Source organism: Callithrix jacchus, chromosome 22 (assembly GCF_049354715.1).
Source record: "Callithrix jacchus isolate 240 chromosome 22, calJac240_pri, whole genome shotgun sequence".
Lineage (NCBI taxonomy): Eukaryota > Metazoa > Chordata > Mammalia > Primates > Cebidae > Callithrix > Callithrix jacchus.
In genome coordinates this window covers 39268839-39296448 of record NC_133523.1, presented here as the reverse complement: position 1 = coordinate 39296448, position 27610 = coordinate 39268839, and the positions used below count along the sequence as shown (strand labels likewise).

General features: G+C 54.8%; 4 protein-coding genes across 25 annotated transcripts in view; 1 reads left to right on the top strand and 3 right to left on the bottom strand.

Annotated features, from left to right (window-relative positions):
• PPP1R37 (protein phosphatase 1 regulatory subunit 37) overlaps positions 1-9282 on the bottom strand; it is a 53248-nt gene extending 43966 nt beyond the window's left edge. For both annotated transcript variants that reach the window (XM_035286545.3, XM_054249660.2), the window contains exon 1: positions 8928-9282. In XM_035286545.3, the coding sequence (XP_035142436.1) occupies positions 8928-9129 (202 nt within the window). In that variant the 5' untranslated portion in view covers positions 9130-9282. The remainder of the gene's footprint in view (positions 1-8927) is intronic.
• Positions 9235-21047, bottom strand: GEMIN7 (gem nuclear organelle associated protein 7). Of its 9 annotated transcripts, XM_078360126.1 has the most exons (4): positions 16914-17162; positions 16088-16206; positions 12088-12321; positions 9235-9374 (listed from the first exon to the last, which is right to left on the bottom strand). In XM_078360126.1, the coding sequence occupies exons 1-4, from the start codon at positions 17107-17109 to the stop codon at positions 9372-9374; spliced, it is 552 nt and encodes a 183-aa protein (XP_078216252.1). In that variant the 5' UTR covers positions 17110-17162; the 3' UTR covers positions 9235-9371. The 9 variants fall into 9 exon arrangements, with proteins under 9 accessions (XP_078216252.1, XP_078216256.1, XP_078216257.1 ...); XM_078360130.1 differs by lacking the exons at positions 9235-9374; positions 16914-17162 and adding an exon at positions 20793-21047 and having other exon boundaries at positions 11564-12321; XM_078360131.1 differs by lacking the exons at positions 9235-9374; positions 16914-17162 and adding an exon at positions 20853-21047 and having other exon boundaries at positions 11564-12321.
• On the top strand, positions 20187-25178 carry ZNF296 (zinc finger protein 296). Its single transcript, XM_035286546.3, has 3 exons — positions 20187-20585; positions 20813-20962; positions 24107-25178. The coding sequence occupies exons 1-3, from the start codon at positions 20288-20290 to the stop codon at positions 25084-25086; spliced, it is 1428 nt and encodes a 475-aa protein (XP_035142437.1). The 5' UTR covers positions 20187-20287; the 3' UTR covers positions 25087-25178.
• Positions 25179-25715: 537 nt separating this feature from the next.
• The window catches only part of CLASRP (CLK4 associating serine/arginine rich protein), a 29278-nt gene continuing 27383 nt past the window's right edge, over positions 25716-27610 (bottom strand). For all 13 annotated transcript variants that reach the window (XR_004738315.3, XR_013530984.1, XR_013530983.1 and 10 more), the window contains 5 exons: positions 27471-27529; positions 27346-27392; positions 26508-26590; positions 26115-26139; positions 25716-25867 (listed from right to left, as the gene is read on the bottom strand). Coding sequence is in view for 9 of the 13 variants with exons in the window: in XM_078360117.1 (XP_078216243.1) it covers positions 25825-25867; positions 26115-26139; positions 26508-26590; positions 27346-27392; positions 27471-27529 (257 nt within the window). In the remaining 4 variants the exon portion in view is untranslated. The remainder of the gene's footprint in view (positions 25868-26114; positions 26140-26507; positions 26591-27345; positions 27393-27470; positions 27530-27610) is intronic.

Here is a 27610-nt window from a genome sequence, read left to right as displayed (position 1 = left end):
GATCTTACCCACTGGTCATCTGGCCCCACCTGCCTAACCCTACAGCCCGTGGAGGCAGGAACCGAGTCAAGTTCAGGGCAGCGACATCACCTCACTCAACTTTCCCACGTCCTCATGAGCACCTACAACAGCTAGCTACTGTCCCAGCTGCTTTCCAAGTAGAGGCTACTTCTTTGCCTCTGGTCCCATTTGTATGGGGATTGAGGATTAAATTAGCTAGGACTGGCACCCACGGGCTCTCACACTACCTCTCAGGTTACTGCCATTTCACAGACGCAGAACAAGGCCCACTGCGGGCTCCAGAGTCCCCTCCTGGAACCCTTGGGCCACACAGGTTTTGGAATCAGAATTTTCTGGGTGTTATAAGACTGAGAGGATACCTGTATTGCGTTAAACCACGAGAGGGGTACGCGCTGGTCTGCAGAGCTTTCTGGATCTGGGTCCTCTGAGACCTAAAGAGGCTGTGGAGGTCACTGGAGAGGTCACCAGACTTCACAGCCCGCACACCTCCCACAGCCCGTGCAGGGGCAGGATGTCCCAGGCAGCCACAGCAGAAACATGAGAGAAGGGGCTCAGAGATCCAAGGAGAGAAGGGAAGGGGGAAAACAGTCACCTTGGAGGTGTTAGAGCAAACAGTGGCAATGCAAAACTGCTGGGGGGATGCGGCTGAGAGAAATCTGAGGAAGAAGTCAATGAAGTCGTGTCAGCTGTCAGCCAATCTGAGACTGTGCCAACCAGGCCTCTAGGCTCCTGGCTCATGGCCACCTCCATGGTCTCCCCACCTCAGTCTCACCCCCTTCATGTCACCCCCACCGAGGGTTCTGTTAAAAACACCCACCATGCCCCTTTTGTATTTTTTCTGAGACAGGATCTCACTAGGCTGAAGAGCAGTGGTGTGATCACAGCTCACTAAAGTCTCAACCTCGTGGGCCCAAGTGATCCTTCCACCTCAGCCTCCTGAGTAGCTTCGACTATAGGCGCATGCTACTATGCCAGGCTAATTTTCCTATATTTTGTAGAGACAAGGTCTCGTCATGTTGCCCAGGCCGGTTACCAATGGGGAAAGTGGTCCAGGGAAGTCAAGGGACTGGTCTTAAACTCCTGGGCTCAAGTGATCTTCCCAACTGGGCTTCCCAAAGAGCTGAGATGACACGCTTGAGCACCCAGCCCACCCAGGCCCCTTCATAAGCCCTCTGGGGCTCCCAGCTAGCACAGCCCATAAGGCCCCACCAGCAGTCTCTCCTGCCTCCTCCAGCCTCACCTCTGACCCACCTGCCTCCACTTCAACAAAGTCTGGATTTTTTTCTGTTCTTCAGATATACCAAGGCTGGTTCTCTCTGCCTTCCATCCCTGGTGCACACCTCCCGCTGCTCCTCACCTGGCTAATTGCTGGATTTCCTTGTTGTCCCTTCTAGGAAGCTGCCTCTGCCCTGCCCTCCTGCACACCCATGAACCCTCCCTAATCTGAGTCCTTGGCATCCTGGCTTGCTGAATAGTCTCACTCACTTGACTGTGACCCCCACAGAAGCATGGACTGGGCCCGTCTTCTGCCCTGACTCGTAACACGTGGCACGGTCACACCACGCTGAATGTATGGCTGGTTACAGGGTCACCAAGTCACTCATGCAGCAAGAATATATTGAGTGCCTACCACGTACCAGACACTGTATAGCACAGGAAGAACACGCCCCAGAGGCCAAGGGTCAGAGCAGCAGGCAATGCTGAGGACAGAGAAGCAGCACGAACCTCCCCAGGACTTGAGCTGTCCACGAATCAGTGGACCCCCTCCTGCATGCCCACCAGGCTGGGCCCTTACCCCACCTGTTTCTGTTCCTCATCCCTGCCACAACCCTGCAAAGCCAGAACTGTCACCTCCATTTTATGGACGGTTCTGGGTTACAGATGAAGAGACTGTATGGCACATTGCACCGAATTCGGCCACTGGCCTCCATCCACTCAGCCGACACACAGGGGTGACTTGCAGGCTTCAGTGCCAGGCTGGCTGCCGGGGTTTGAATCCCAGCTCAACCACTTACCGGCTGTGTGCCCCCAGGAAAATTACTTTACCTCTATGGGCCCCATTTCCTTGTCTACTAATTGGGGCAAACGGTACCTACCTCCCGGGGTGGCTGTGGTATCTAAATGCGATAATACAGGAAAGGCACTTAGACCAGTGCCTGGCACAGACACACGGAAGGCAGTGACTGGTGACAACAAAGGTCAGCCAGAGGGCAGGGATTTAACGTGTCCCGCCCCCATGCTCCACGGCAGCAGGCAGCCTTCCCAGCTTGAATTTCTGCAGCTACCTTAAGGCAGACATTTCAATGCTCACCTATTAATTTGCTCCAAAACAGGTCTTTGAGGTCAATGCCAGTCACCCCTGTGAGGTCTGCAGGCAGGCCTGGGACTGAGTGATGGATGGCGGAGCAGAGTACACAGACAGCCCGGTTCTGACAAACGAGGCTGTCAGAACCACCTGGGGAGGTTTTGGAAAAACAGCTCTCTGGCCTCCATGCCCAGGGACTGATCCAGCTGCAGCCTGGCCAGCACAGGGCATGTGGCCCCGCGGTTCTTAATCCTCTTGGAACCGGATGCCTGTGAAGGTTCCCAGAGCCCAGTACCTCGCTCCCAGAAACAGGCACACACGCACTCCCACTGAAGCGCTCAACGCTGGTTACTGAGTGCCAGCTGGGGGCCAGCTTCAGGTGCTCTTTCAGGACTCAGAATGGGCACTAAAGCTGCAACTTGTCCTGGCCCCAGCTGGATTAACTACCACGAAAAAGTTTCTCCTAAATACCACCATGGGGTGTGTGATCGGAGGAAAACACCCTATTCCTTTGGACATGTGTCCAGTGCCGAGCCCTCCTGTCTGCAGGACTAGGGTCACAGAGGTGACTCACACAGAGTTTTTGCCCTTGAAGGGGGAAATATGATGCGAGCACGGATAATCACAGGCACAAAGAATCAGGCAGCCCACCTGCGTGTGCAGGCACTGAGAGTGGCGTGAGTCCCAGTGTGCAAAGGACCTGGGAGGGTAGAAGGCAGGTGCCCGCACAACAGTACTGCTAACCCAATTGTGCCCCAACAGGGTAGGGGCTGGGGTGGTAGAGCCCCTCCCCAAACGAGACGCAGGCTCAGGGAGGAGCTGCAACTTGTCCCAAGTCATCAGCCTATGTAGGCAGAGGCTGGGACTAACACATCCGATGTGGAATCTTGGTAGCCCTGCTACCTCTCCTGCTAGTGGGCTGAGACGTTCTGATTTCGCTCAGAGAGGTTGGGCAACTTGTCCAAGCTCACAGAGCTTGGCACAGAGTCAAGGCCTGGAGATCAGGGACTGCTGAGGCACCAAGCCTGGAGAAGTGAGTCTCCGAGGAAAAGCAGGGACGCTGATGTGGGAGACCGTAGGGGGAAAAAGGAGTACAAACACAACACGGGCAGGAAACAGAAAGTAAATGCTAGGGCTGTAGATGGGCGCAGAGGAGTGGTGATGACAGGAATAAGAAGGGAGGCATTTGCTGAGCATTTACCATGGATCAGGCACGGTGTTATCTACCTAATCCTCCCAATCGCCCTATGAGGACATCCTTCTGTCAGCTGCATTGTAGACACAGAAAAATCGAGGCAGAGAGAACAATCACCAAAGTCACATGGCTGCTCAGTGGCAGGGTCTGCTTGCCAACTCCAGCAGCAGGAGGTGGAGCTGGGCCCAGATGGAAACCTGAGCAGATGCATCAAAGCACCTCCCTCAACCCCAATCCCTACTCCCAGCAGCTCCACCACAAATGCCCAATGAGCCACTTCCTCTAACCTAGGGCCTCTTTCCACCTCTGACAGGTACACGGCTACCTGTCCTGCCTGTTTCAAGGACTAAATCTGCAGCTCAGGTTTCCATAACAAACAGTGTGGCATTACCATGCCCTTGGATCCCCATTTAAGAACATTCTGCCCCCACTGCTCCCTCCGCCCTCCAAAGCTCAGGTGGCCAGAGATGGCAGCATGCTTGGGCCCCTCGCCCTGCCCTGCAGACACTTTCAGTTCATGCAAGGAGCTTCCTGGTGGGCAAACCCCCAACACACACACACACACACACACACACACACACTCAGGACAGATGGTCAGGGAGCAGGGAGTGAGTCACTGGCAGGACTGGAGGGAGGGGAGACGAGTCTCCCAGACTGTGGCTGGTGTCATGTGCTCCTGATCACAAGTCCCTCTCACAAGCCCATCTTTCCAACCCCACAGAGTTCAGGGGGACTGGGAAAACCAGCCAAACCTCAGGTCATTCCTGCAGTGTGGCCTAAAGGGTTCCTTGTCTAAGTCTGGCCTTGGCGTTATGAAAAGCTGAAGGGGTACAGTGCAGCCGGCTACCCCCGCTCCCCATGGGCACCCACACACCCAGCCTGGCAGTGCTGAATCAGCCTCTTTCACTCACGATTCCCAGCCTGCCTCCTCCTGGAGCTTCCCCCATCCATGCACACCTGGCTGGCTGTGGCTGCTGTGGGGATCTGCCCCAGCGGGTTCACTCTATCCTCTGACACCTGGTGGTCTGCAGGGCAGGGATCACTGGCCTTACTTTAAAGGTGACGAAACACAATGCTCCTCAAGAGCCCATGCTTGCCAGAGGCCACAGAACACACTGCTGCCCGCTGGCTTCCCCACACCAGGCTGCTTGGGTCCCTGACACTCTGCTAGATGTCACTATGCTAGGTGGTTCCCAGACACCACCAGGCCTCATAGGCCACAGGCACTCATTCAACAACTGAGTGTCCTTGAGGAAAGCAGAGAAGAGAATGGATTCAGTCTCTGCTCTCCCATTCCAGCAAGGCCAAGAAAACAAGCATGCAACAGAACATCAGATGGCCATTTGCAATAAGCAAACAGCAGCCCTGGTCAGCGGAACGCCACTGCTGGAGGTGGGGAGCCAGGAAGGTGGAGCCTATGCAGGCTCAAGACCCTCCCTCACAATCCCCCTCCTCCAGATCACCTCACCTCCAGGAATCCCCATCCCCCCCAGCCCCTGCAGGGCCTGAGGGAGCACTTGCCCTCAGATAGACACCCCCCACAGCTCCCAGCTGGGCCATTACTCCAGCCCCAGGGGCGAAGCTCCGCTGAAGGAGGCCCCTACGCTTCGGCACCTCCACTGCTGCTTCTCCCCGCCCGGGGGTGCTCCTCCACCCCCAGCCTAGGCAGTGCTCCATCTTGAGCACGCCACAACAGCTTCCAGATGACTGAGTCTCCCCAATTCAAACCCATCAGCTCTTCTGTCACCCCTTGGCCTTGGGGTCATGCCACCCTTCCACTAGGTCCACAGCTCAAACGACAACCCCTATCCCTCCCACAGCTTCCAAGACTGATGCCAACAAATCTCCCACCTCTGTTCCAAGACCAAGCAACTCCTCCCTGCAGTCCCCCAGTTCCAGACCCTCTGGCCTCTCACTTGGGCCTCCCCTTAGATCCACTTTCTGTACCACGATTCCTCTTCCACACCCTGGCGAACCCTCCACCTCCCCCAGCCCCATGGCCAGTGAACCCCTCCACTGTCCTCCCAAGCACGAGGCCTATCCCCTTCTCTTTGGTATTCCCAGACCCTTGGGTTTTCTGTTCTGCAAATCCCATTGCCCAGACTCACCAACTTCACCGACAATCCCCACCCTGCCCAGGCCCAAGATCATCCAACTCCCTACTGCCAAGCCAACTCCTCAAGCCCTCCCCTCAACCAAGAGGGACCAATTCTTCCAGTCCAGCCCATGTCATCACCTCTGCAGCACAGACCCACGGACTCCATGGGAGTGTAAGTCCCGACCAGGCCTTACTGCCCCTCTCTAACCACTGTCATGAGAGCCTCCTCCAGCCCGGAGAGTGTCACCCCCTCTACCCCTTACCCAGGACAGACCAACTGGCACTCCTCTAACTCCTCCCAGCCAGGCTCCAATTGCCCCTCTTTTCTTGACAGACAGCCTTCCGTGACCTCCAATGCCTTCACTGCCGCTTCAAGACTGCTCGTGAAAACAAACAAAACACAAATCTGCCTGGATGATGGCTGCTATTTATGTGGCAGAAATCTATGAGGACTATCTTACTTCATCCTCACAACCACCCCATGGTAAAAATTAGCACCTCCATTTGCAGAGAAAGAAACAGAGGCTTGGAGAGGAAAGTGGCTTACTGAACGAAAGCCAAAGCTTTTCTGGGAACCTGCGGACCAGAAACTTTACCCCCGCCCATGCCCAATCTGTGCCAAACTCTCTAGCTGCCCTTACCCCCGACCCTTCAGTCCACAAACTGACCATCATCCCCCTGCCCGCCCCCCACTCACTCCAGGCCCACTCACTGCGACCGCCCTCCTCTCCTGGAAGCTCTGAGGCAGCCATATCCAGGCCCCACCCCACGCATGAGCTCCTCTACACCAGCCCCGAAGATGACCAACAACGACTGCCATCAAGAACGCTCACCCTAGCCGATTCCTTTCCATATGTAACTTCATCCAGCCCTCTCCTAAATCCCATGGTGAGAGTATTACCACCTACTTTACAGATGGGAAAACTGAGGCTCAGGAGCTAGGTAACCAGTCTGAGGTCTCGAAGGCTCTGACCTGGAGCCTCTGCTCTTGAACCACCCTGTTCTGACTCTCCAGGTCTTTCCCCTTCCTGCTCTGAACTGGATACCATGCTATAGCCAGGGGCCATTCTGACTGTGCCCTGGTCCCAAACTAACCACCTCTCCCTGGGCCGTAGAGCCCAAGGACTTGGCTGGCTCCCAGTGCCAAAAGTCTCTTTTTTTTTTCTTGTTTTTGGACAGGATCTCTGTCACCCAGGCTGGAATTCAGTGGCGCAATCATAGCTCACTGCACCATCAACCTCTTGAACTCAAGTCATCCTCCCTCTTCAGCCTCCCAAGTAGCTGGGACTACAAGCATATGCACCACACCTGGCTAATTTTTCTATTTTTTTTAGAGATGGCATTTCACCTTGTTGCTCAAGCTGGTCTTGAACTCCTGGGCATGGGTGATCTGCCCACGCTGGCCTGCCAAAGTGCTGGGGTAACAGGCATGAACCATGGCACCCAGCCCAAAAGTCTTAATTTAACCACTGCCAGCCAGATCACCTGAGGTCAGGAGTTTGAGACTGGCCTAGCCAACACGGTGAAACCCTGTCTCTACTAAAAATACAAACACTTTTAGCCAGGTGCGGTGGCAGGCGCTCGCAATCCTAGATACTCAGGAGGCTGAGGCAGGAGAATTGCTGGAACTCAGGAGGCGGAGGTTGCAGTGAGCCGAGATCATGCCACTGCACTCCAGCCTGGGCGACAGAGGGAGATTCCATCTAAAACAATAATAAGAAGAAGTAACCAAACTCATTCATGATGGACTCCCTGTGTGTTCAGTTTCCAGTTACCACGTTTCCCACCCTCACATCAAAGCCACCACTTCCTCCACTGTCCACAGACCGGCAAAAGTTTCTCCCCTTACCCTGGGCCAGGAGATCAGCTTCTAGAGAACCACAGCCAGTCCAATCCCTCACTTCATGGGCTCCACCCTAGCAGGATTGACAGACTTCTCCAGCACGAAATGAACTCAACACTGCCCTGCATCTCCCAAGCAACTTCCACCTTCCCAGCCCTATGGCTCCAATACACTCCTTTCAGCTCCAACACTGACCTGACCCTCTTCAGTGGGCTTGCCCCCTCTCCCAACACCTCAAGTGGTCAAACTTCTTCAGTTCTCTCACCTGCTAATAGCCAGCAACTCTAGCTCCTGACTTGATAACATCCTCTCATTCTTTTTTTTTCTTTGAGGCAGAGTTTTGCTCTTGTCACCCAGGCTGGAGTGCAATGTTGTGATAGCTCACGGCAACCTCTGCCTCCCAGGTTTAAGCCATTCTCCCTGCCTCAGCCTCCCAAGTAGCTGGGATTACAGGGCACACCATCATGCCCCAGGCGATTTTTATATTTTGAGTAGAGACAGGGTTTCCCCACGTTGGCCAGGCTGCTTTTGAACTCCTGACCTCAAGTGATCAACCTGCCTCGGCCTCCCAAAGTGCTAGGATTATGGGAATGAGCCAATGCATCCAGTATTGGCTCATTCTTTCTCAGGAAGGAACAAGAAGACCCTTCCACAGTCATGCCCCAAACATCCTCTGCTCCTGAACGACTGACAGCCTTCCTTCTGCCGTTGGCTTTTCTTAACACCACACTGCAGCTGGAGGCAGTGGTTCACGCCTGTAATCCCAACATTCTGGGAGGCCAAGGCGGGAGGCTCGCTTGAATCCAGAAGTTCAAGACCAGCCTGGGCAACATAATGAGATATCATCACAATAAAAAGAAAAAACAACACTGCCTCTGACTCCCTTACCTAACCACAAATTGACCACCAGCCCTGCTCCTCTTCTGGGAGCTTACCAAGTTCTCCACAGTCACAGTTCAGGTTTATATTCTTCCTCTTTCCAGCCAAGAAAGTGACCAACACGATCACTCCCTGCCCCGAGGCTTGCAGACCAGCAACTTAACCTCTTTTTAGCCTCAGAGACCCAGCAAACTCTTACAACTGCCCTTTCAGGGCCAGTGTTGACCTGCTCCTCCTCCCTTTACTGCTCTCGCTCTCCTTTTCTGGTAGAACTACGAACGCAAAGGCTGCCACCCTCCCCATCTGACAAACCACCAAACTTTATTTAATGCTCATCGTTTTAAACCCTAAAACGATCACCTCCTTTGTCTCGGGTGGGTGGGGTGCGGCAGAAACCAGATACTTTTCACCTTCCCAACTCCACGGCCACCTTCTAACAGCCTCCGACTCTAAACTGACGACTGTCCCCTTAATTAGCCATTAGGTGCAATCTATTGAACGCCACCTCTGAACGGGGCTCTGCACCGATCCCTCCCGACCCCCGGGTCCCCCTCGAGCCCGCCCCCGCTTCTCCCGCAGTAGCTACCATGTCTCCAGGGGTCTTTGGGCTCCACTGCACCAGACACGATATCCTCGTCGGACGGGAACGTGACGCGCTTGGCTGCAGCCTTGAGGCGCCCATCCGCGGGGGGCGAGGCAGGGCTGGGAGACCCGGCCTCAACGGGGGCCTCTTCAACGTCGTCGTCTGCGCCCGGCCCGGGCGGAGCCTCCTGCGGCGGGATCTCCATAGCCGCCGCCGGCTCCTCCTCACGGGGGCCCCGGGGACATGCCCCGGGCCCCGGACTTGTCTCTCCCGGCCCGCCCGCCGTCCCGGGGCATGGGCTCCGCCACTGCTTCAGGCGCCGCCTCCGTCCGCTCTCCTCGTCGTCGTAGTCGTCGCCGCCGGGAGCCCAAGCGCGCCTCCGCCGAGCCCCGCGCGCGCCTGCCCGTTCGCAGTCACACTTTCGCTCGAGGCTGGCGAGCCCGTCGCTTACTAAAAGACGCAGAAAACCGATTTAAGTGACTTGCAGGTCGAGTTGTCCCGCAGGTGACATGAAGAGGGAAACAAAAGGCAGAAAGGGCCACGGAAAAAAAAAACGTGAGCAGCGAATCTGCAGAGCCGGAACTGCAGACCATGGGGGCGGGGCGAAGTAGACGCCGTCTCCAAGAGCAGCGCGCAAGCGCGAAGCTAAGCCCACGCCTCCCCGCCTGAGTCCAGATAACGAATATCAGCTCCGCACATTCGTCAAGAGCCCAGGGAATGGAGTGGATAGAAATGAAAATATCTGATGGTTCGCGGCGGCGGCTCATGCCTATAATCCCAGCACTTTGGGAGGCTGAGGCAGGAAGATCGCTTGAGTCCTAGAGTTCGAGACCAGCCTGGGCAACATAGCGAGGCCCCGTCTACAAAAATATTTTAAAATTTGCAGGGTCTGGTGTCGGGCGCCTGTAGTTCCAGCTGCTTAGGAGGTGGGAGAATCGCTTGAGCCCAGGAGGTTGAGGCTGCACGGAGCTAGGATCCCGCCCCTGCACTCCAGCCTGGGAGACTGAGCAAGACCCGGGAAAAGGCTCGCTCAACAAAAGGAAATAAATATAAACATGGAGGTTAGACTGATGAAGAGTGGGTAACGGCATGAAGAAGTCGAAACAAAAGGCAGATAGGAACTGCATTCAATATACAAGTACAGTTGATGGATGCTGACAGATAGGGATCCTCTGGAGACAAAGCCTCGGCCCCTTGGCTAGTCACCGCAGTTAACATCAACAGCTCTCTGTACCTAGGTAGAGTTGCATAAAATACAACTTAAATTACAATGCTAAAATAAATAGGAGCCCATGAGCAGTATCATGGGCGATTTTTAAAAACTAAACCTAGGAGAAGGTAGATACTCCAAAGGCCAACCCAAATCCTGAGTGACAAGGCCGGTGGGTCACCGAGGCAAGAACGAACTAGGGCGAGCTCAAGCCACACCCTCCGGCTCAGGCCCAACGGTTGACATTCGCCGCCGCACTTTCGCCACGCTTTCCCTAGCGCACCCGGCAACCCGGGAGAGGCGGGGCTGAAACCATAAAAGGAAACTGGGGCGGAGCGAGCCGCGTCGTTGCCAAGGCAACTTAAGAGCTAGGTCCGGGCCTCTGCGGAGCCGGCGTCCCGAACCCACGGATGGCTGCTGAGGCTGCTCCTGGCGCGGTTCATCATCGGCCGCCGCAATTTCGCGACTGAGACGAAACGACCCTAACCTTTACTTAATGGTAGGCTTCGCTTACATCCTGAACTTGAAGTATCTGCAGAAGGGGGCAGAAACGGCTTTCTTTTTAAACAATGCACTGAAAGGTTACCAGTGACAGGGGCTGTTAGCAAAGCGCTGATGTGAACGGCCACGCTACAAGGCTGGAGAAAAACAGGGAGGGGAAGAAGTTTCACCCTGACCGCGAATCCTCGGCCTTTAATCAGGAGCGCCACCGCTCGGGGTCCGACCATTTGCCTCCAACGAGGGGACCCGTGAATCTAACATTCCATAGCAACCACAGGTGGGGCAACCGGAGGAGCGCTTGGGCACGACCATGTGACACAGCACCCCTCACTCAAAATGAAATCAAATCGGAATCTCCCAATCCCTGCATTCCGGTAACTCCAGCCTTTCCAGGAGACTTGTGGCTGTGCAGCCCCTACACCTTTATCTGGGCTCCTGTCCTACTTGGCCCAGCTCCACCGGATTCAGCCCTGGGATAATCACCCTACCATCCCTTAAAGATGACTCCATCCCGGTGGGTATACTTAATTTAGAAAATAAAAACAGGGGTCGAATTTTCCTGGGGTAACTGGTTCTTTTTTTTTTTTTTTTTTTTTTTGAGACGGAGTTTTGTTCTTGTTACCCAGGCTGGAGTGCAATGGCACGATCTCGGCTCACCGCAACCTCTGCCTCCGGGGTTCAGGCAATTCTCCTGCCTCAGCCTCCCGAGTAGCTGGGATTACAGGCACGCGCCACCATGCCCAGCTAATTTTTTTGTATTTTTAGTAGAGACGGGGTTTCACCATGTTGACCAGGATGGTCTCGATCTCTTGACCCCGTGATCCACCCACCTCGGCCTCCCAAAGTGCTGGGATTACAGGCTTGAGCCACGGCACCCGGCCCATGGGTAACTGGTTCTTTAGCAGGAGGGGAGCACCGGGAGAGTATCTTCAGGGTGCCTGAACTTTGCAATCTCTTTAATAAAACAACTTCCCCTGTGCAGTTTGTCCTCCTTATCACCCCACCCCGATGCCCAGGTCTTCAGGAAATAGCATCAAGCCCATATTTCTGTAGAGTTCAGAGTTCTGTGAGGTACAGCATTCCTTCCAATGGGATCTTAGAATTCCTAGAGTTGCAGAATTTTGCTGATTAGACCCAGGTGGTATCAGGAGTCCAGACTTGCTTAAACCTTGGCTCAGAATTCCACGGGAGCTCATAACTCCATGGGGCCCAGAGTTCCTGGCTCAGGAACATTGGAAGGCCTGGGATACAGTGGCTTAGCCTCAAGCAGAAAGGTGAACAATGTCTTTATGGCTTAAAGGTATACGAAATAATGTCACTACATCGGAGCAGCGCCTCTGCTTGCACACCTATGGGCGTCTGCAGCTGTGACACGTAGAAGTTGGCCACGTCCAGATCGGTGGCTCCAAAGTGGGCAGCCACACGCACACCCTCGTGCAATGTGAAGCTCACCTGACGACCCACCATGGCCAGCAGGCTTCGGAGGTATCGCTCCCGAAGGGCGGCTCGGGCCCTCTGCTCCTGGGATTCCAGGGATTCTTGAGCTATGGGGCACTCCTGGATTTGAGGAACCTCTGGCTTCAGAGGAGCTCTCCGTCCATCAGGGGCAAAGCCACGGCTGAAGCCATCAGGGCCCCGGGGCAGCCGGAGCACAGGCACAGGAATGGTCACTGGAGTCTGCATTGTCTTGGCGGTTAAGAAAAGAGACAAGAAACGATTAAATGGTAAGCATGGAGCTAAAGGAGGAAAGAGGAGTAGAAGCAGAGGCTGGTCTAACAGGCAGCTCCACTTCACCTGTCCCAAACCAATCCCCTTCCTAAAATCTGTGCCAATGCCCCCCAGTGGCTTGGATCAGAAATAAAATGTCACATGCACAAAAACATGAGTCCCATGAAGTCAAGGGCTTTTGTCTGCTTTTATAATAGCTTTATCTCAACTTCTAGGCAATAAATATTTGCCAAAAGATGAACCCGGCCAGGCATGGTGGCTCATGCCTATAATCCCAACACTTTGAGAGGCCAAGGCAGGAGAATTACTTGAAGCCAGGAGTTTGAGACCAGCCTGGGCAATATAACAAGACCCCCGTTTCTTTTTTTTTTTTTTTTTGAGACGGAGTTTCGCTCATTACCCAGGCTGGAGTGCAATGGCACGATCTCGGCTCATCGCAACCTCCGCCTCCTGGGTTCAGGCAATTCTCCTGCCTCAGCCTCCTAAGTAGCTCGGATTACAGGGATTACAGGCACACGCCACCGTGCCCAGCTAATTTTTTGTATTTTTAGTAGACCACTTTCGGCCTCCCAAAGTGCTGGGATCACAGGCTTGAGCCACCACGCCCGGCCAAGACCCCCATTTCTACCAAAAAAAAAAAAAAGTCGCCTGGTTCAAGCGATTCTCCTTCCTCAGGCACACGAGTCTGCCTTTTTTTTGTATTTTTAGTAGAGATGGGGTTTCACAGTGTTGGCCAGGATGGTCTCAATCTCCTGACCTCATGATTCACCTGCCTCAGCCTCCCAAACTGTTGGGATTATAGGCGTGAGCCACTGTGCCCAGCCAAAAAAATTTTCTTTTAAATTAGCTGGGCTGCTTAGGAAGCTGACGGAGAAGGATTAGTTGAGCCCAGGAGATGGAGGCTGCAGTGAGCCATAATCATGCCGCTGCACTCCAGCCTGGGTGAGAGTGAGACCCTGTCTCTAAAAAAAGAACAAACCCCAGTTTCCTCTGTCTCACATACAACCCATCCAATCCATCAGGAAATTCTATCTTTTAGATAGATTCCCATTTACACAGGAGCTAGCTTGAAAGGGCTCCCAGTGGCCAAATACGGAATTATTTGAACAATACAATAATGATAGTTACATATTATCACCCACTAGATAAAACAGAAATCCAGAATCCATACTGATAATAAATGAATAAACAAGGAAGAGAAGGAAAACATATTCCTTATTGTAGACCAGCAAGTAAAATATAAAAGGAACAGACGCAAAAATGTGTGGATAGGGCCAGTGTGGTGGCTCACACCTGTAATGTCAGCACTTTGAGAGGCCAAGGTTGGCAAATCACTTAAGGTCAGGAGTTTGAGACCAGCCCGGCCAACATGGTGAATCCCTGTCTCCACCAAAAATACAAAAGTTAGCCAGGCATGGTGGCGTGCACCTGTAGTTCCAGCTACTCGGGAGGCTAAGGCAGGAGAATCATTTGAACCCAAAAGGCAGAGGTTGCAGTGAGCGAAGATGGCACTCCAGACTGGGTGACAGAGGGAGACTCTGTCCAAAAAAAAAATTGTGGATGAGAGTTTGATGAAGTCTAAGGTAGCTACATAGTCTCAACAGACGCACAAGCTATTCATTCACTGTAAAGCGCAAACAGAAATGTATAGGGTAGAAACCTGATATATACCCCTTAACTTAGTGATTAGAGCCAACAGCTCCAGGAATGGGACACTAAGAAGGATGGGGCACCACTTCTGTACTATTTCTTTTTTCTCTTTTAATTTTAAAGAGATAGGGTCTCAGTTGCTGAGGCTCTCAACTCCTGGCCTCCAGTGATCTTCCAGCCTCCGGCTCACAAAGTGCTGGGATTACAGGCATGAACCACCACGCCCAGCCTTTTGTGGTGTTTCTGCAAAAAATAGATTACCTGGATATAATTATGAATAAACTCAAACTGAAGGACATTCTACCAAACAAGGACAACAGAGATGGGCGTGGTGGCTCACGCCTATAATCCCAGCACTTTGGGAGGCCAAGGCAAGAGGATTACTTGCATTCAGGTGCTCAAGACCAGCCTGGGCAACACAGTAAGACTTCATCTCTACTAAACATAAAAAACATTAGGGCTGGGCACAGTGGCTCACACCTGTAATCCCAGCACTGTGGGAAGCCAAGGTGGGCAGATCACCTGAGATCAAGACTTTGAGACCAGCCTGGCCAACATGGTGAAACACCGTTTTTACTAAAAATACAAAAATTAGCTGGGTGTGGTGGGTGGCACCTGTAATCCCAGCTATTCGGGAGGCTGAAACAGGAGTATCACTTGAACCTGGGAGGCAGAGGTTGCAGTGAGCCGAGATCTTGCCATTGCACTCCAGCCTGGGGAACAAGAGTGAAACTCCTTCTCAAAAAAAAAAAACGTTAGCCAGGCATGATAACATACTCTTGTAAGCTGCAGTGAGCTATGATCATGCCACTGTACTCCAGCCTGGGCAAGAGTGACACCCTGTCTTAGGAAAAACAAAACGAGGCCAGACACGGTGGCTCATGTCTGTAATCCCAGCACTTTGGGAGACTGAGGTGGGCAAATCACGAGGTCAAGAGATCGAGACCATCCTGGCCAACATGGTGAAACCCCATCTCTACTAAAAATACAAAAATTAGCCAGGCATGTTGGCATGCGCCTGTAGTCACACCTACTCAGGAGGCTAAGGCAGAAGACTTGCTTGAACCCCAGAGACGGAGGTTACAGTGAGCCAAGATCTTGCCACTGCACTCCAGCCTGGGCAATAGGGCAAGACTCCATCTCAAAAAGAAAAAAAAAAAGGAAAAACAAAAACAGCACAACTAACCCGGACTCTTCAAAAATATGAAAGTCATAAAAAAGAAAGGCTGAGAAAAAAAAACTGTATAAGGCCAGGACCAGTGGCTCACACCTGTAGTCCCAGCACTTTTGGAGGCAGAAGTGAGCAGATCACTTGAGATCAGGAGTTTGAGACCAGCCTAGCCAACATGGTGAAACCCTGTCTCTACTAAAAATACAAAATTTGGCCAGGTGCGGTGGCTCACGCCTGTAATCCCAGCACTCTGGGAGGCCAAGGTGGGTAGATCACCTGAGGTCAGGAGTTTGAGACCAGCCTGACCAACAAGGTGAAACCCTGTCTCGAAAAAAAGAAATAAAAAAAAGAAAAATACAAAAATTAGCCGGGTGTGGTGGCCCTCACCTCAAGGAGGCTGAAACAGGACAACAGCTTGAACCTAGGAGGTGGAGGTTGCAGTGTGCCAAGATAGCGCCACTGCACTCCAGCCTGGCGACAGAGTGAGATTGTCTCAAAGAAACAAAACAAAGCAAAACAAAACTATATATATATATATATATATATATATATATATATATATATATTTTTTTTTTTTTTTTTTTTTTTTTTTTTCCATTCACAGCCTAACACTTCTCACCTCATCCACTGCCAGTACCCTGCTGCAGCCATGGACACTTCCTGCCTGGAGTACTGTAGTCAACTCCTCACTGGGTCCCCCAGTTTCCACCTTCACCCGCAACAGTCAGCACCCCACACCCTGTTAACACCTGAGTCAGATCACATCCCACCTCTGCTCGGAGCCCTCTTGTGGCTTCTGTGTTGCTCAGAGAAAAAGCCAGAGTCCTCACCACAGCCCTCCTGACCTTCTGAGTTCTGGATCCTGCCAGCACCCTCGTGCTGTACTTCGCTTGCTCTACCCACCTCAGGCGCGATGCCTTCCTGGCCCCTTGCACTTTCGGTTCCCTGTATCTCCTCTCCGTGAGCTTCAAGGTGGCCACGGTGCTTTTCCGCCGCTAGATGTCCAGCTCCCAGAACACTGCCTGTCACAGAGACCAATGAGAATTAATGAATGGGCTGGGCATGGTGGTTCAGGCCTGTCATCCCAGCACTTTGGGAGGATGAGGCTGGAGGATCACTTGAGGTCAGGAGTTCGAGACCAGCCTGGCCAACATGGGGAAACCCCATCTCTACTAAAGATACAATAAAAATTAGCTGGGCGTGGTGGCCCACGCCTGTAATCTCAGCTACGCAGTAAACTGAAGCAGGAGAATCGATTGAACCTGGGAGATGGAGGTTGCAGTGAGATCACGCCACTGCGCTCCAGCCTGGATGACAGAGACTCTGTCTCAAATAAAAATAAAAATAAGTAATTTCCTTGGTGCAAGCTGGAGGGTGGGGAAAAGGAGAAAACTCGGGCCGTCACCCCTGTCCCACGCAGAAAGACAGACTTTTTTTCCACCAGCCCAGGGAGCCCTTGGAAGTTGTGGCGCCAAGGTGTGACCTGATAAGAAACTGGTTTAAGAAAGGTCACACAGGGCGTGCCCAGGAGGGCAAAGGCAGGCATTATCCATTCTCCCTGGTGACCTGGCCCCAGAAGCCTTTATCTTTTCAGTCTCCAAGGCAAGGATTTCTGAAGGTTTCAGGAAAAAATTCCCAAGCCCATCCCCCACGGCTTGAGAAACTAGTCTGTCAGATTCAAGACCCCAACATTTAAAGGATCAATGGCAGGGGCAGGGGTTTCCCAGACCTCCCTCCCAGTGGCCTCGGTGCTCCAGAGATGAGATCAGCTCAGTGGACAAACATTGTGCCAATTCTTCACAATTGCCAGAGTGGGGAACCAGCCGAGTTATCAGGTTAACAGAGAAGCCTCCAGAACTAATTAACCAAGGTGCTGATGTGTCCACAGACACAGACACACACACACATACCGTCGTCTGCTGCATCTTGATGCAAATTAGCTAAATAGGGCCACCCCAGCGGTCAGAATCCCAAGCACAGAATCTCTCCCCTCCCCTTCTCCCCTGGGGCCGGTCAGTTTCCTTTGAATTCCGCCCTGACCACCCGTTGCTAACCTTTTCTTATACTAAGTAGGTCCTCCCGACCCCCAGGCGTCCACTCCCCACTCCGCCCTGGGCGTTCGAACTGGACGTTCTTCCCACCTCCAGACTCAGACGCGGCGAGCGATTCCGCTCCAGGTAAAGCGGGATGACTGCCACCGACGCTGCTGTTATCATAGCCATGTATTATTTTCCCGAGGGGGAGTTTTCCGACTTCTCCCTTCTCCTCACCCCACCCGCGTGGGACATTCCGCTGCCGGTGACCGGGACCAAAGAGTCCCTGATGCGGGCGTCTGGGGACAAGAACGTCCCTCCTGCCGCAGCTGCAGGCGCGGCCCTGCGTCTTCGCGTCACTCCGGCCGTTTGCACCGGGGTGGGCGTCCAGACCTGAGGCCGGGGAAAGGGAACCTGCTGGCGACCCCCTCACCACTCTGCACTCACCGAGGTACACCGCTACTGGCGCCCCCACTTCCGCCGGCGCCCCAGCTGCAGAAGCCCGGGCAGGCAGCGAGCCGCGGAGCCTGGGTTCCGCCCGCGCCGCCGCTACCGCCCCACGTGGTCATGGGCTGGCTCGCAGGCTTGGAAGCCAGCACAACTCGGGTCGCCACCCGGCGCGCAGCTTTGCGGGGCACTTTGGTCCGCTCTTCCTGCCTGCAAGTTGGGGGCATCCGGGATGCCCATTTTCAGCAGGAAGAAACTGAGGCTCAGAGAGGGGAAGACTTCCTCCCGGCCGGATTAAGGGCAGAGCTCGATCTTTGCATCCTCGTCCCCCTACACATAAGCACTCCTACCCCTCGCCTCCACTGGGAACCCCCGCTCCTCTACAGGAAACCTGGAGATCATGGTCTCAGATGCCGCATACCAAGAAGGTAGCTGGGCTGGATCAGTGGCGGTCATTTTGTCCTCCAGCTCTCCCTGCAGTCCCATTTTACAAAGGGGAAAACTGTGGCCTTGAGCTGGAAATATGAACCTCCCTACTCCAGTCAGAATTCACTTTCTCCATGCGGGGTCCTACTTATGCAGAGATCCTGTGGGCCTCTGCTTTCCACTAGATCTCCAAGTGCCAGGTACACAATTTGGTGGTCTGCAAACGGCTGTTGAAAGAATACCGTCAGGCACATAGTAGGTGCTCAATACATATTTGTTGACTTAACTATGAACGAGCAGGGGCTGTATTTATGAACAAGACAGACTCCCATCCTGCCTCCTAGCACCTATATTCTAGTAGGGTAGAAGGGACAGAATAGGGTAAAACGAGCAAATAAGTAAACAAGATCCTTCAGAGTTTGATCAAAGTGATCAAACTGGTGGCTCACGCCTGCAATCCCAGCACTTTGGAAGGTTGGGGCAAGTAGATCACCTGAGGTCAGGAGTTTGAGTCCAGCCTGGCCAACATGGTGAAACCATTTCTACTAAAAATACAAAAATTAGCTGAGTGCCTGTCATCCCAGCTGCTGGAGGCTGAGGCAGAAGAATTATTTGAACCCGGAAGGCAGAGGTTGCAGGGAGCTGAGATCGTGCCATTGCACACAGCCTGGGCAACAAGAGCAAGACTTCATTTCAGAAAAAAAAAAAAAATTAAAAATTATTTTTTTAAAAAAGGGTGATCAGAGGAGGTGGCACTGAAGAAGAAACGACCTCAGATAAGGCTCTAGTTGCAACCCACCCTACCTCCTTTGACAGATGGAGAAAGTGAGATCCAAGAGGGAACTGGGGACAGATGGAGGTCATGGAGTGTAATTTGCAAGGCCTTCAGCAGGGTGGGGCTACTTTAGATACTGTTGGTCAGGGCCCTCTGCTCTCAGGAGGACAATGGAGCCCAGACTTGAATAACAATATGCAGAACTCCAAGAGATCAGCATCTGAAATCAGCATCTGGGCTGGGCACAGCTGGGGGAGGACAGATTCTGGCCCTGACCTCAGGGCGCTGGTGCTGGGTAGGGGAGAGGACAGTCCTGGAGCAGTTCAAGCAGTCGGTGCCCGGAAGAAAAGAATACTCATCAGGGATTGAGGGTGGGGCAGGGTGTCAATGCCACTTCAAACAGTGAGCAGAGAGAATTGCTTAGGGGAGGGGAGCTCAAGGAGGCAGAGTGGAGGCAGGTGAGCTGCTTGGCCATTTGGTTTTAAGGGTGACTTCTGGTCTAGGAACAGATTTGGTGTGTATGATTACAGTTCTCTGCTCAAAACCCTCCCAAGGCTCCGGTCTCAGGAAAACCAAAAGACTTTGAAGTGATCAAAAGATCACTTGGATCTGCTCCCATTTTTTTACTGAACTCAACCCCCAGCCCATATTGCTCCTCCCTCCCTTTCCTTTTAATTCCTCAATGCCCAGGTCCACTGACTGGCTTCCTTACTTCCCTCCGGCCTCAGCTTCCCCATGCCCTTTCCCAGCAAAGGGGAGAAGATGGAATCCCTCAATCCCAGCAACCGTGTCCGCCTTTCCAGCTTTCTTTTGCTCCAGGGCACTGGTCATCAAGAAGGGCCATCTATATTTTACATAATTATATTTATAGTGTCTTCCCCCACCGTCTAAACTCCATGCAGGCAAAGATTATCGTCTGTTTCCTGCTGTATCAGTGCTTCAAACAGCCTGAGGCACAGGAGGCACTCAGTGAATGCTTGCAAAATGAATTTTTACTGTAATGCGTTTAATGAAATAGCCCAGATTACTACTGGGCATCTAATAAGAAACGTGACCGACTATCTTCTCCCTTGAGGGTGTGTGTGGGCATCCTGCCTCAGTTTCACTCGCTCTAAAATGGGATCAGGGATAGCTGTTTCAATGCCTTGTGGGAACTCGGTGTGATTAAATTTGGTCACTAAGCCAAAGGCAAGGGGCACTGCCTAGATTGAGTTAGGCCGCGGGCAGGGCGGCTCGGTCCCCTCCCATCAGTCCCGCCCCGGTGGGCGGAGCCACGGGCCCGGCCAGCACGTGTAAGAGTTCGCGGCGGGTCGCTGCAGTCACTCACCTGAGCGCGCACGGTCCGCGCGTCCTCCGCTCGTGCGTCCTCCGCCTGCTCGCCTGCCCGACCGCTCGCCCGCCAGCTCGCCAGGCCCGCGACTCATGTCCCGCCGCAAGGCCGGCAGCGCGCCCCGCCGAGTAGACCCCGCGCCCACCGCCAACCCAGACGACGAGATGGAAATGCAGGACCTCGTCATCGAACTGAAGCCCGAGTCGGACGGGCCGCCCCAACAGGCACCAAGGCTGGGGCCCTTCTCCCCGAAGGAGGTGTCCCCGGCGGGGCTGTTCGGAGGCGAACCGCACCACTCCCCTGACCCCAAGCCCGCCGGGGCCGCCCTCCTCGCCCTCGGCGCGCGGAACCCGTGGACCCTGTGGACATCGCTGACCCCGAACCTTCCAGGTGAGGGCCCGGCACCCCGCCCCGGGCTCTGAGCCCAGCCTCCCTTACCTTTGACCCTCGGGTGGGACCCCTGCCTTTGGGCATGGGCCCCCTCGCCCTGCCTTCTCGCCTTCGCCCCGTCCTGTCCCCCAGGCTCCCTTCTGACCTTCGGTTTCCCCTCTTCCTCGGCACCCTCAGCCCCCCATCCTGGCCCCACCCCGGGCTCACCACTCGCTTCCTCCCTGCAGACCGCCAGCCCTGGACCGACAAACACCCAGATCTGTTGACCTGCGGCCGCTGCCTGCAGACCTTCCCGTTGGAGGCCATCACTGCCTTCATGGACCACAAGAAGCTGGGCTGTCAGCTCTTCAGAAGCCCCAGCCCCAGCCACGGCTCAGGTGAGTAAAGCCGGGTGCAGTCCCCCTCTCAAGTTCAAGGGCTGGGCTTCCTGCTGGAGAGGGCTGGGCTGGACGGCAGGGCACTGAGCACTACTTCCCCTTTCTCGCGTCCCATCGGGTGCAGCTTAGGCGTGGCCAGGGCCTGCCCGTCCTAGGGCAGGGACTAGTGGTGGTGGGAGGAAGGGTGGGGGAGGCTGGGCAGGGAAGGACTGCCGCCTACAGGGTGTGGCCAGCCCCAGAAAACGAGCCTGGGGATTTGCCCCCCACACACACCCCCAACCTGGTTTCACTTCTCCTTCCCCTTGGCCAGAAATAACTGGCCAGGTGGCTGGACCAGGGTGGCAGTAGGGGGGACCTCTGGGGAGGGCAGCGGCCAGGGGGGAGGGGGAGTGGAGGCCAGCTGGAATGGGGAGGTTGCCACCCCCCTCCTGTCTGCCACTTCTGATTGAGATGCTGGTACAGCTAGCGGTTGGTAGCCAGGGAAGGGGCTTCTGGCTTCCCTCAGTGATGGAATCTCCCATCCCTGCGGCCTGGGAATCCCCTGGTTTGAGTGAGCTCCCGGGTGCTGGACACCTGGGTTCCTCCTTGGAAGGGAATTAAAATCCTTCACGTGGTGCTTGAGCTTTTGGTCAGTGTGGGCTGCAGGGCTTAATTCAAACCTAATTTCCAGCCCCCTGGCCCTTTTCCTCCTGGGACATTTGAGAAGCGGAATTATTCAGGGTTGGGCCAGGGAGGGTCTTGGTGGTGAGAAAGAGAAAGAGGGGCTTGTACTGATTGAATCAGCTTTAGAGTTGGAGCAGGGAGAGTGGCCTGATGGGGGAGACAGGGGCTGTGATGGAATCGCTGGAACAAAACACTGCAGGGCTTGGAGAATGGGCACCTTGGTTTCACAGGCGCTGCTGTTTGAGAGCTTATGTGGACCGACGCTCTCATCCATTCCCCAAGCGGGGACACAACCACCCTTGAAAGGGAGGTGACCTCTAGGGTCCCTGAATTGTAGCATCTGGGGCTCACAGAGGGCTGTCTTGCCCAAGGTCACACAACTAGGGAGCAGAGAAGTCTGAATTTGAACGCAGGCCAGGCCTGTGCTCTTGGCGGAGGACTGGTTGAATCACGAACATTGCCCCATCCAAGACTCTAGAATTTGAAGAACGGAAAGGCTAGTTCACCTGGGAAGTGTCCACTAACAGTACCCCGAAGGTCCAGAGAAAAATCCAAATTCAGGTTTGGGGCTCTCAATTTGAGATCCATGCAGAGGGTGGGGGACCCAGGTCACTCCTGCCTCTTTACTTAGTGACCACCGAACCTTCTCAGTAGCTGTCTCCATTATCATTAATGTTTTTTGGAACAGAGTTGCACTCTGTCACCCAGGCTGGAGTGCTGTGGTGAAATCTCAGCTCCATGCAGCCTCTGCCTCCCAGGTTCAAGCAATTCTGCTTCGGCCTTCTAAGTAGCTGGGATTACAGGCACATGCCACCATAGCTGGATAATTTTTGCATTTTTGGTAAAGACAGGGTTTCACCATGTTGACCAGGCTGGTCTCAAATGTCTGACCTTAGGTGATCCGCCTGCCTCCTGAAGTGCTGGGATTATAGGTGTGAGCTACCACGCCCAGGCCTAAACCAAAAATCTTAATTTGAAAGCCTCTGTTCCCAGCTGGACATGGTGGCTCATGCCTGTAATCCTAGCATTTTGAAGGGCTGAGGCAAAGGATTACTTGAGGCCAAAAGTTCAAGCATAGCCTGGGCAACATAGCAGGACCCTGTCTCTTTAAAAAAGCAAGCCTCTGGGCCAGGCACGGTGGCTCACGCCTGTAATCCCAGCACTTTGGGAGGCCGAGGCGGGTGGATCACAAGGTCAAGAGATCGAAACCATCCTGGTCAACATGATGAAACCCCGTCTCTACTAAAAATACAAAAAATTAGCTGGGCATGGTGGTGGCGCGTGCCTGTAATCCCAGCTACTCGGGAGGCTGAGGCAGGAGAATTGCCTGAACCCAGGAAGCGGAGGTTGTGGTGAGCTGAGATCGCGCCATTGCACTCCAGCCTGGGTAACAAGAGCGAAACTCTGTCTCAAAAAAAAAAAAAAAGCAAGCCTCTGTTCTGCCCTCTCCCCCCTCTGCCAGGAGTCTGGATTGAAATCACACCTTTACCCCTTCCAAGCTCTGTGACCTTGGGGAAATGCCTCTGTGCCTCAGTTTTCCTGCCTGGAAAATGGAGATCTTATTTTCCTTTCCTGAGGGAAAGCTGGCCTATGAGCCATTGCTCAGCACCTAGCATGTACGAATTGCTCACTGCATTAACATAACTTTGTAAAAGATTTTCCAACACATGGCCCAGTGCAGCGGCTCACACCTTCAATCCCACCACTTTGGGATGGGAGGTTGAGGCGGGTAGATCACTTGAGGCCAGGTGTTCAAGACCCACCTGACCAACATAGTGAAACCCCATCTCTGCTAAAAATGCAAAAATTAGCCAGGTGTGTGTCAGGGGCACCGGTAATCCCACCTACTTGGGAGGCTGAAGCATAAGAATAGCTTGAATCTGGGAAGTGAGGGTTGTGGTAAGCTGCACTCCAGACCAGGTGACAGAGAGACTGTCTAAAAAGAATGGTTTTAGGCTGGGTGCAGTGGCTCATGCCTATAATCCCAGCATTTGGGGAGGCTGAGGCGGTGGATCACCTGAGGTCAGGCGTTCCAGACCAGCCTGGACAACATGGTGAAATGCTATCTGTGCTAAAAATGCAAAAATTAGCCAAGTGTGGTGGCGGGCTCCTGTAATCCCAGCTACTCAGAAGGCTGAGGCAGGAGAATCTTGAACTGGGGAGGTGGAGGTTGCAGTCAGCCAAGATCATGCCACTGCACTCCAGGCTGGGCAACAGAGCGAGACTGTCTCAAAAAAAGGAATGGTTTTCAAGCGCGAATCCTCAGGTACTCAGCACCCACTCCACAGATGGTTCGTTTCTGCCCGTCCTCTAAGCATCAGCTTCCTGGTCCTTCCAGGGTGTGTGTGTCTTGTTACTGCCAAGTCCTTGGCCCCTGCAGGAGTGCCTGTCCCACAGAAGGTATCCAGCTGGCAGCTGTGAGCTGCAGCCCCTCTGACTCCTACCCCTCAGCACTAATACTCTGCCTCTTTTTCTTGCCAGAACGAGAGGAGCTGAAGACCTTGAGCTGCCTGCGCTGCGGCAGACAGTTCACCATGGCCTGGAAGCTGCTGCGCCATGCCCAGTGGGACCATGGACTGTCCATCTACCAAACGGAATCAGAGGCCCCGGAGGCCCCACTGCTGGGCCTAGCCGAGGTGGCCGCAGCCGCGTCGGCAGTGGTGGGGCCAGCAGCTGAGGCCAAGAGCCCCCAAGCAAGTGGGAGTGGGCTCACCCGGAGGAGCCCCACCTGCCCTGTGTGCCAGAAGACCCTTAGCTCCTTCAGCAACCTCAAGGTGCACATGCGCTCACACACAGGCGAGCGGCCCTATGCGTGCGACCAGTGTCCCTATGCCTGCGCCCAGAGCAGCAAGCTCAACCGCCACAAGAAGACCCACCGCCAGGTGACACCCCAGAGCCCCCTCATGGCCGACACCAGCCAGGAGCAGGCCTCTGCGGCCCCTCCGGAGCCAGCTGCCCATGCCGCTGCTCCCGCCAGCACCCTCCCATGCAACGGTGGTGAGGGGGCTGGGGCCGCCGCCACAGCAGGTGTCCAGGAACCCGGGGCTCCTGGCAGTGGGGCTCAAGCCGGCCCCGGTGGAGACACCTGGGGAACCATCACCACAGAACAGAGAATCAACCCTGCCAACAGCCAGAAGGCATCACCCAAAAAGATGCCCAAGTCAGCGGGTAAGAGCCGCGGGCCCGGGGGCAGCTGCGAGTTCTGCGGGAAGCATTTTACCAACAGCAGCAACCTGACGGTGCACCGGCGCTCGCACACCGGGGAGCGCCCCTACACCTGTGAGCTCTGCAACTACGCCTGTGCCCAGAGCAGCAAGCTCAACCGCCACCGCCGCATGCACGGCATGACGCCTGGCAGCACCCGCTTCGAGTGTCCCCACTGCCGTGTGCCCTTTGGCCTGAGAGCCACTCTGGACAAACACTTGCGGCAGAAGCACCCCGAGGCGGCCGGGGAGGCCTGAGCCCCGGAAAGCCTACTGCTCCCTGGTACCGCAGCACGTGACCTCCTTGTGTCTGCCCCATCTCCAAGTAAATTCCCCCTTTTATTTACACACCTTTGGACTCTGGCTTTCTTGGGGTGCCTGAGGTGGGGCGGGAGGCTTCCCCTCCTTGGGGTGGACGGCTGGACAGACCGGTTTGGAGTGAGGGGGTGAGGGAACGGCCAGCCCCCAGTGCCTGGGGCACGGCAGGACTGGCACAGAAAGCCGCGCTCCCAGTTCCTGGTGTGGGCGAGGCCAGGGCAGGGGCCGAGGCGAGGGCGGGGAGAGGCCTGGACCTGTCGCCAGAGGCCCCAGGCAAAGGGGCCCATGTGGGACATGCTGGGCCGACACCCTGTGTCCACACCTGCGGGCAGGTCTGGGCCCTCTCCCTTGGGACTGTGCCCTGGCGTCCTGAGCAGGCCTCACTGAGCCATGGCAGGTTCTGATGAACAGGGGCCTTCCACTTAACTGTCAGGTGTGGGCAAGGTGTCCCACGCAGGCAGCACTGGCACCTGGCCTGTACCCAAGTGCCCTCCCAGCTGGCTCTGCTGGCTGGTGGGCCCTGGCAGGGGAGAGCCCTGCACCAACCACATAGACAACACTGAGGCAGGTGACGGGAATTAAATAATGTTTGGCTTTATTTCACTAGAGATAAAACCAGCAGCATCACAGCTTGAGCCCCTCACCCCACCCCCTTGTCCTCCCCACCCCCCCTTCTGCCTAATGTCGGTAATGGGGGCTTCGAGATCGGGACCTTGAGCGCCTGGAAAAAGAAAGGGAGGGAACGTGAGGATGAGGCATCCACACCAACACACTTGGGGCCACGGAGGCATCTGTGATCAGGGGACTTGTCTGCAGTGGGAGGGACACTCCCCAAAGGATGGGACCAACCCCTCCAGCTGGAGGTGGGCACGGGGTGAGGCTGGAGGAGTAAGAGCCAGGACCCCAGGCTCTCCCATCAAAGGACAAGTGTAGCTTCCCAGGAAGTAGAAGGTCATGGGCTTCCTTACCTTCGAGAAGAGCTATATTCTCGACCTGGAAAGAAAAGAACAGGTGAAGACTGAGCAAACGTCCAGGGCCAGAGCCTCTTCCCTGACCTGGGACAAGGTCCTCAAAGCTAAACTTCAGGTGTTGTCTCCACATGAGGGGATGGCGTTTCTAGAGAGTCCAGTGGCTGCAATCTGTGCTCCTTACCAGCCTATGCTGGAATAAGCATTTCTTCTAATTCTTGCAATCACTGTGTGTGTGTGTGTGTGTGTGTGTGTGTGTACACACACGTGCATGTCTGAAGAGATTTCATTTCTGTGAGGCTAATGTGGAACATGTACTACGTTTTTTTGGTAACCATGTTTGACATTTTTCTTTAAAGCCCCAGAGCCCTCCAGCCTGGCCGGGACACTCACTGTAGCGGGGGGAGGGTGAGCGGCTCTGGCGGCTGTACTGGCGCTCCCACTCTTCTCTCTCCTTCTCTCGGCGTTCCCGCTCCCTGCAAAGATGAGGCATGAGCATCTGGCCGGGAACACTGGACACACTGAACTGGGAGGCAGGTGCTTCCGACACCTTACTCCAAGGAAGACAGTAAAACCAAGGGGGCTGGTACTGCCACCAATCCTAGCTTGGAAAGGGAGCCCCAGGTTCAGAGGGACCCCAGCTGGCAGAGCCGACTGGAATCCCAGCCCTGCTTCCTAGGAAAGCCTTGCTGAACAGAGGAAGGCTGGACAGTCCCATCATTCCCTGCCTCGGGGGCACCTGCACACACTGGGTGCTGAAATGGTCTCTGTCCCAGTGGCCAGGCTTGGCAACCCAACAGCCGCATCTACGGGTTGCCTTCTCCATGCCTGGCTGTGTTCATGTCAAATCCTCCCCAGCCTGTGGGGGGCGGACAATGACTCCACCTCCACTTAGGAGATGAACAAACTGAGGCTGGAGCAGGAGACTCGTGGTGGTGGACGGCTAAGAGGGTATGGGGAGCAGCTTGCCAGGCCAACAGAAGAACAAAGGTGACTGGCACTTGGAGGCTGGAGGAGCTGGGAGGAGGTCACTGTGGCAGGAGGCAGGCCAAAACAGAGGAAGGAAATTGAGGGAGAGGAGCAAGAGAGGTGGCTGGGCATAGCCCCGAGGGCCAGGCAGGGCTCTGCCTTTCATCCACCCACAGTGGGCTGGGCAGGGCTCCTGGTGGGAAGGCCAGGCAGCCCAGAAGCAGGAGGTGTGGCCACGGGACAGGGAAGGGCAAGGACTTACTTCATCCGGATCTTGCGGGCCATGGCTCGAAGCTCGTCTTCCCGCTCCTGCAGCAGACGAGGGCCATGAGGGCATGGCCAGGCCCGCACAGGCCCGCCACCCCAGCCCACCCTTCCCCCCTTCACCTGCCGCTCATGCTCCTGCTGGATCATCTTCTCCTGTGCCGCCTTCTTATCCGCCTTGACTGTAGGGAGGAAGAAACATGGTGGCTGAGGAGTGCTCTTAAGAGCCCCACTCTATGAGGAAGCTGAGCTCAGACAGGCCA

Coding starts and splice junctions, on each gene's coding strand:
- GEMIN7 (XM_035286547.3), bottom strand. CDS start 17,109: ATGCAGCAGACGACGGTATGTGTGTGTGTGTCTGTGTCTGTGGACACA. Junction 16,207..16,913: donor CCGAGGCCACTGGGAGGGAG/GTCTGGGAAACC, acceptor TCTCTGTGACAG/GCAGTGTTCTGGGAGCTGGA. Junction 12,322..16,087: donor AGGAAGGCATCGCGCCTGAG/GTGGGTAGAGCA, acceptor TTAACCGCCAAG/ACAATGCAGACTCCAGTGAC.
- ZNF296 (XM_035286546.3), top strand. CDS start 20,288: ATGTCCCGCCGCAAGGCCGGCAGCGCGCCCCGCCGAGTAGACCCCGCG. Junction 20,586..20,812: donor GCTGACCCCGAACCTTCCAG/GTGAGGGCCCGG, acceptor TCCTCCCTGCAG/ACCGCCAGCCCTGGACCGAC. Junction 20,963..24,106: donor CAGCCCCAGCCACGGCTCAG/GTGAGTAAAGCC, acceptor TTTTCTTGCCAG/AACGAGAGGAGCTGAAGACC.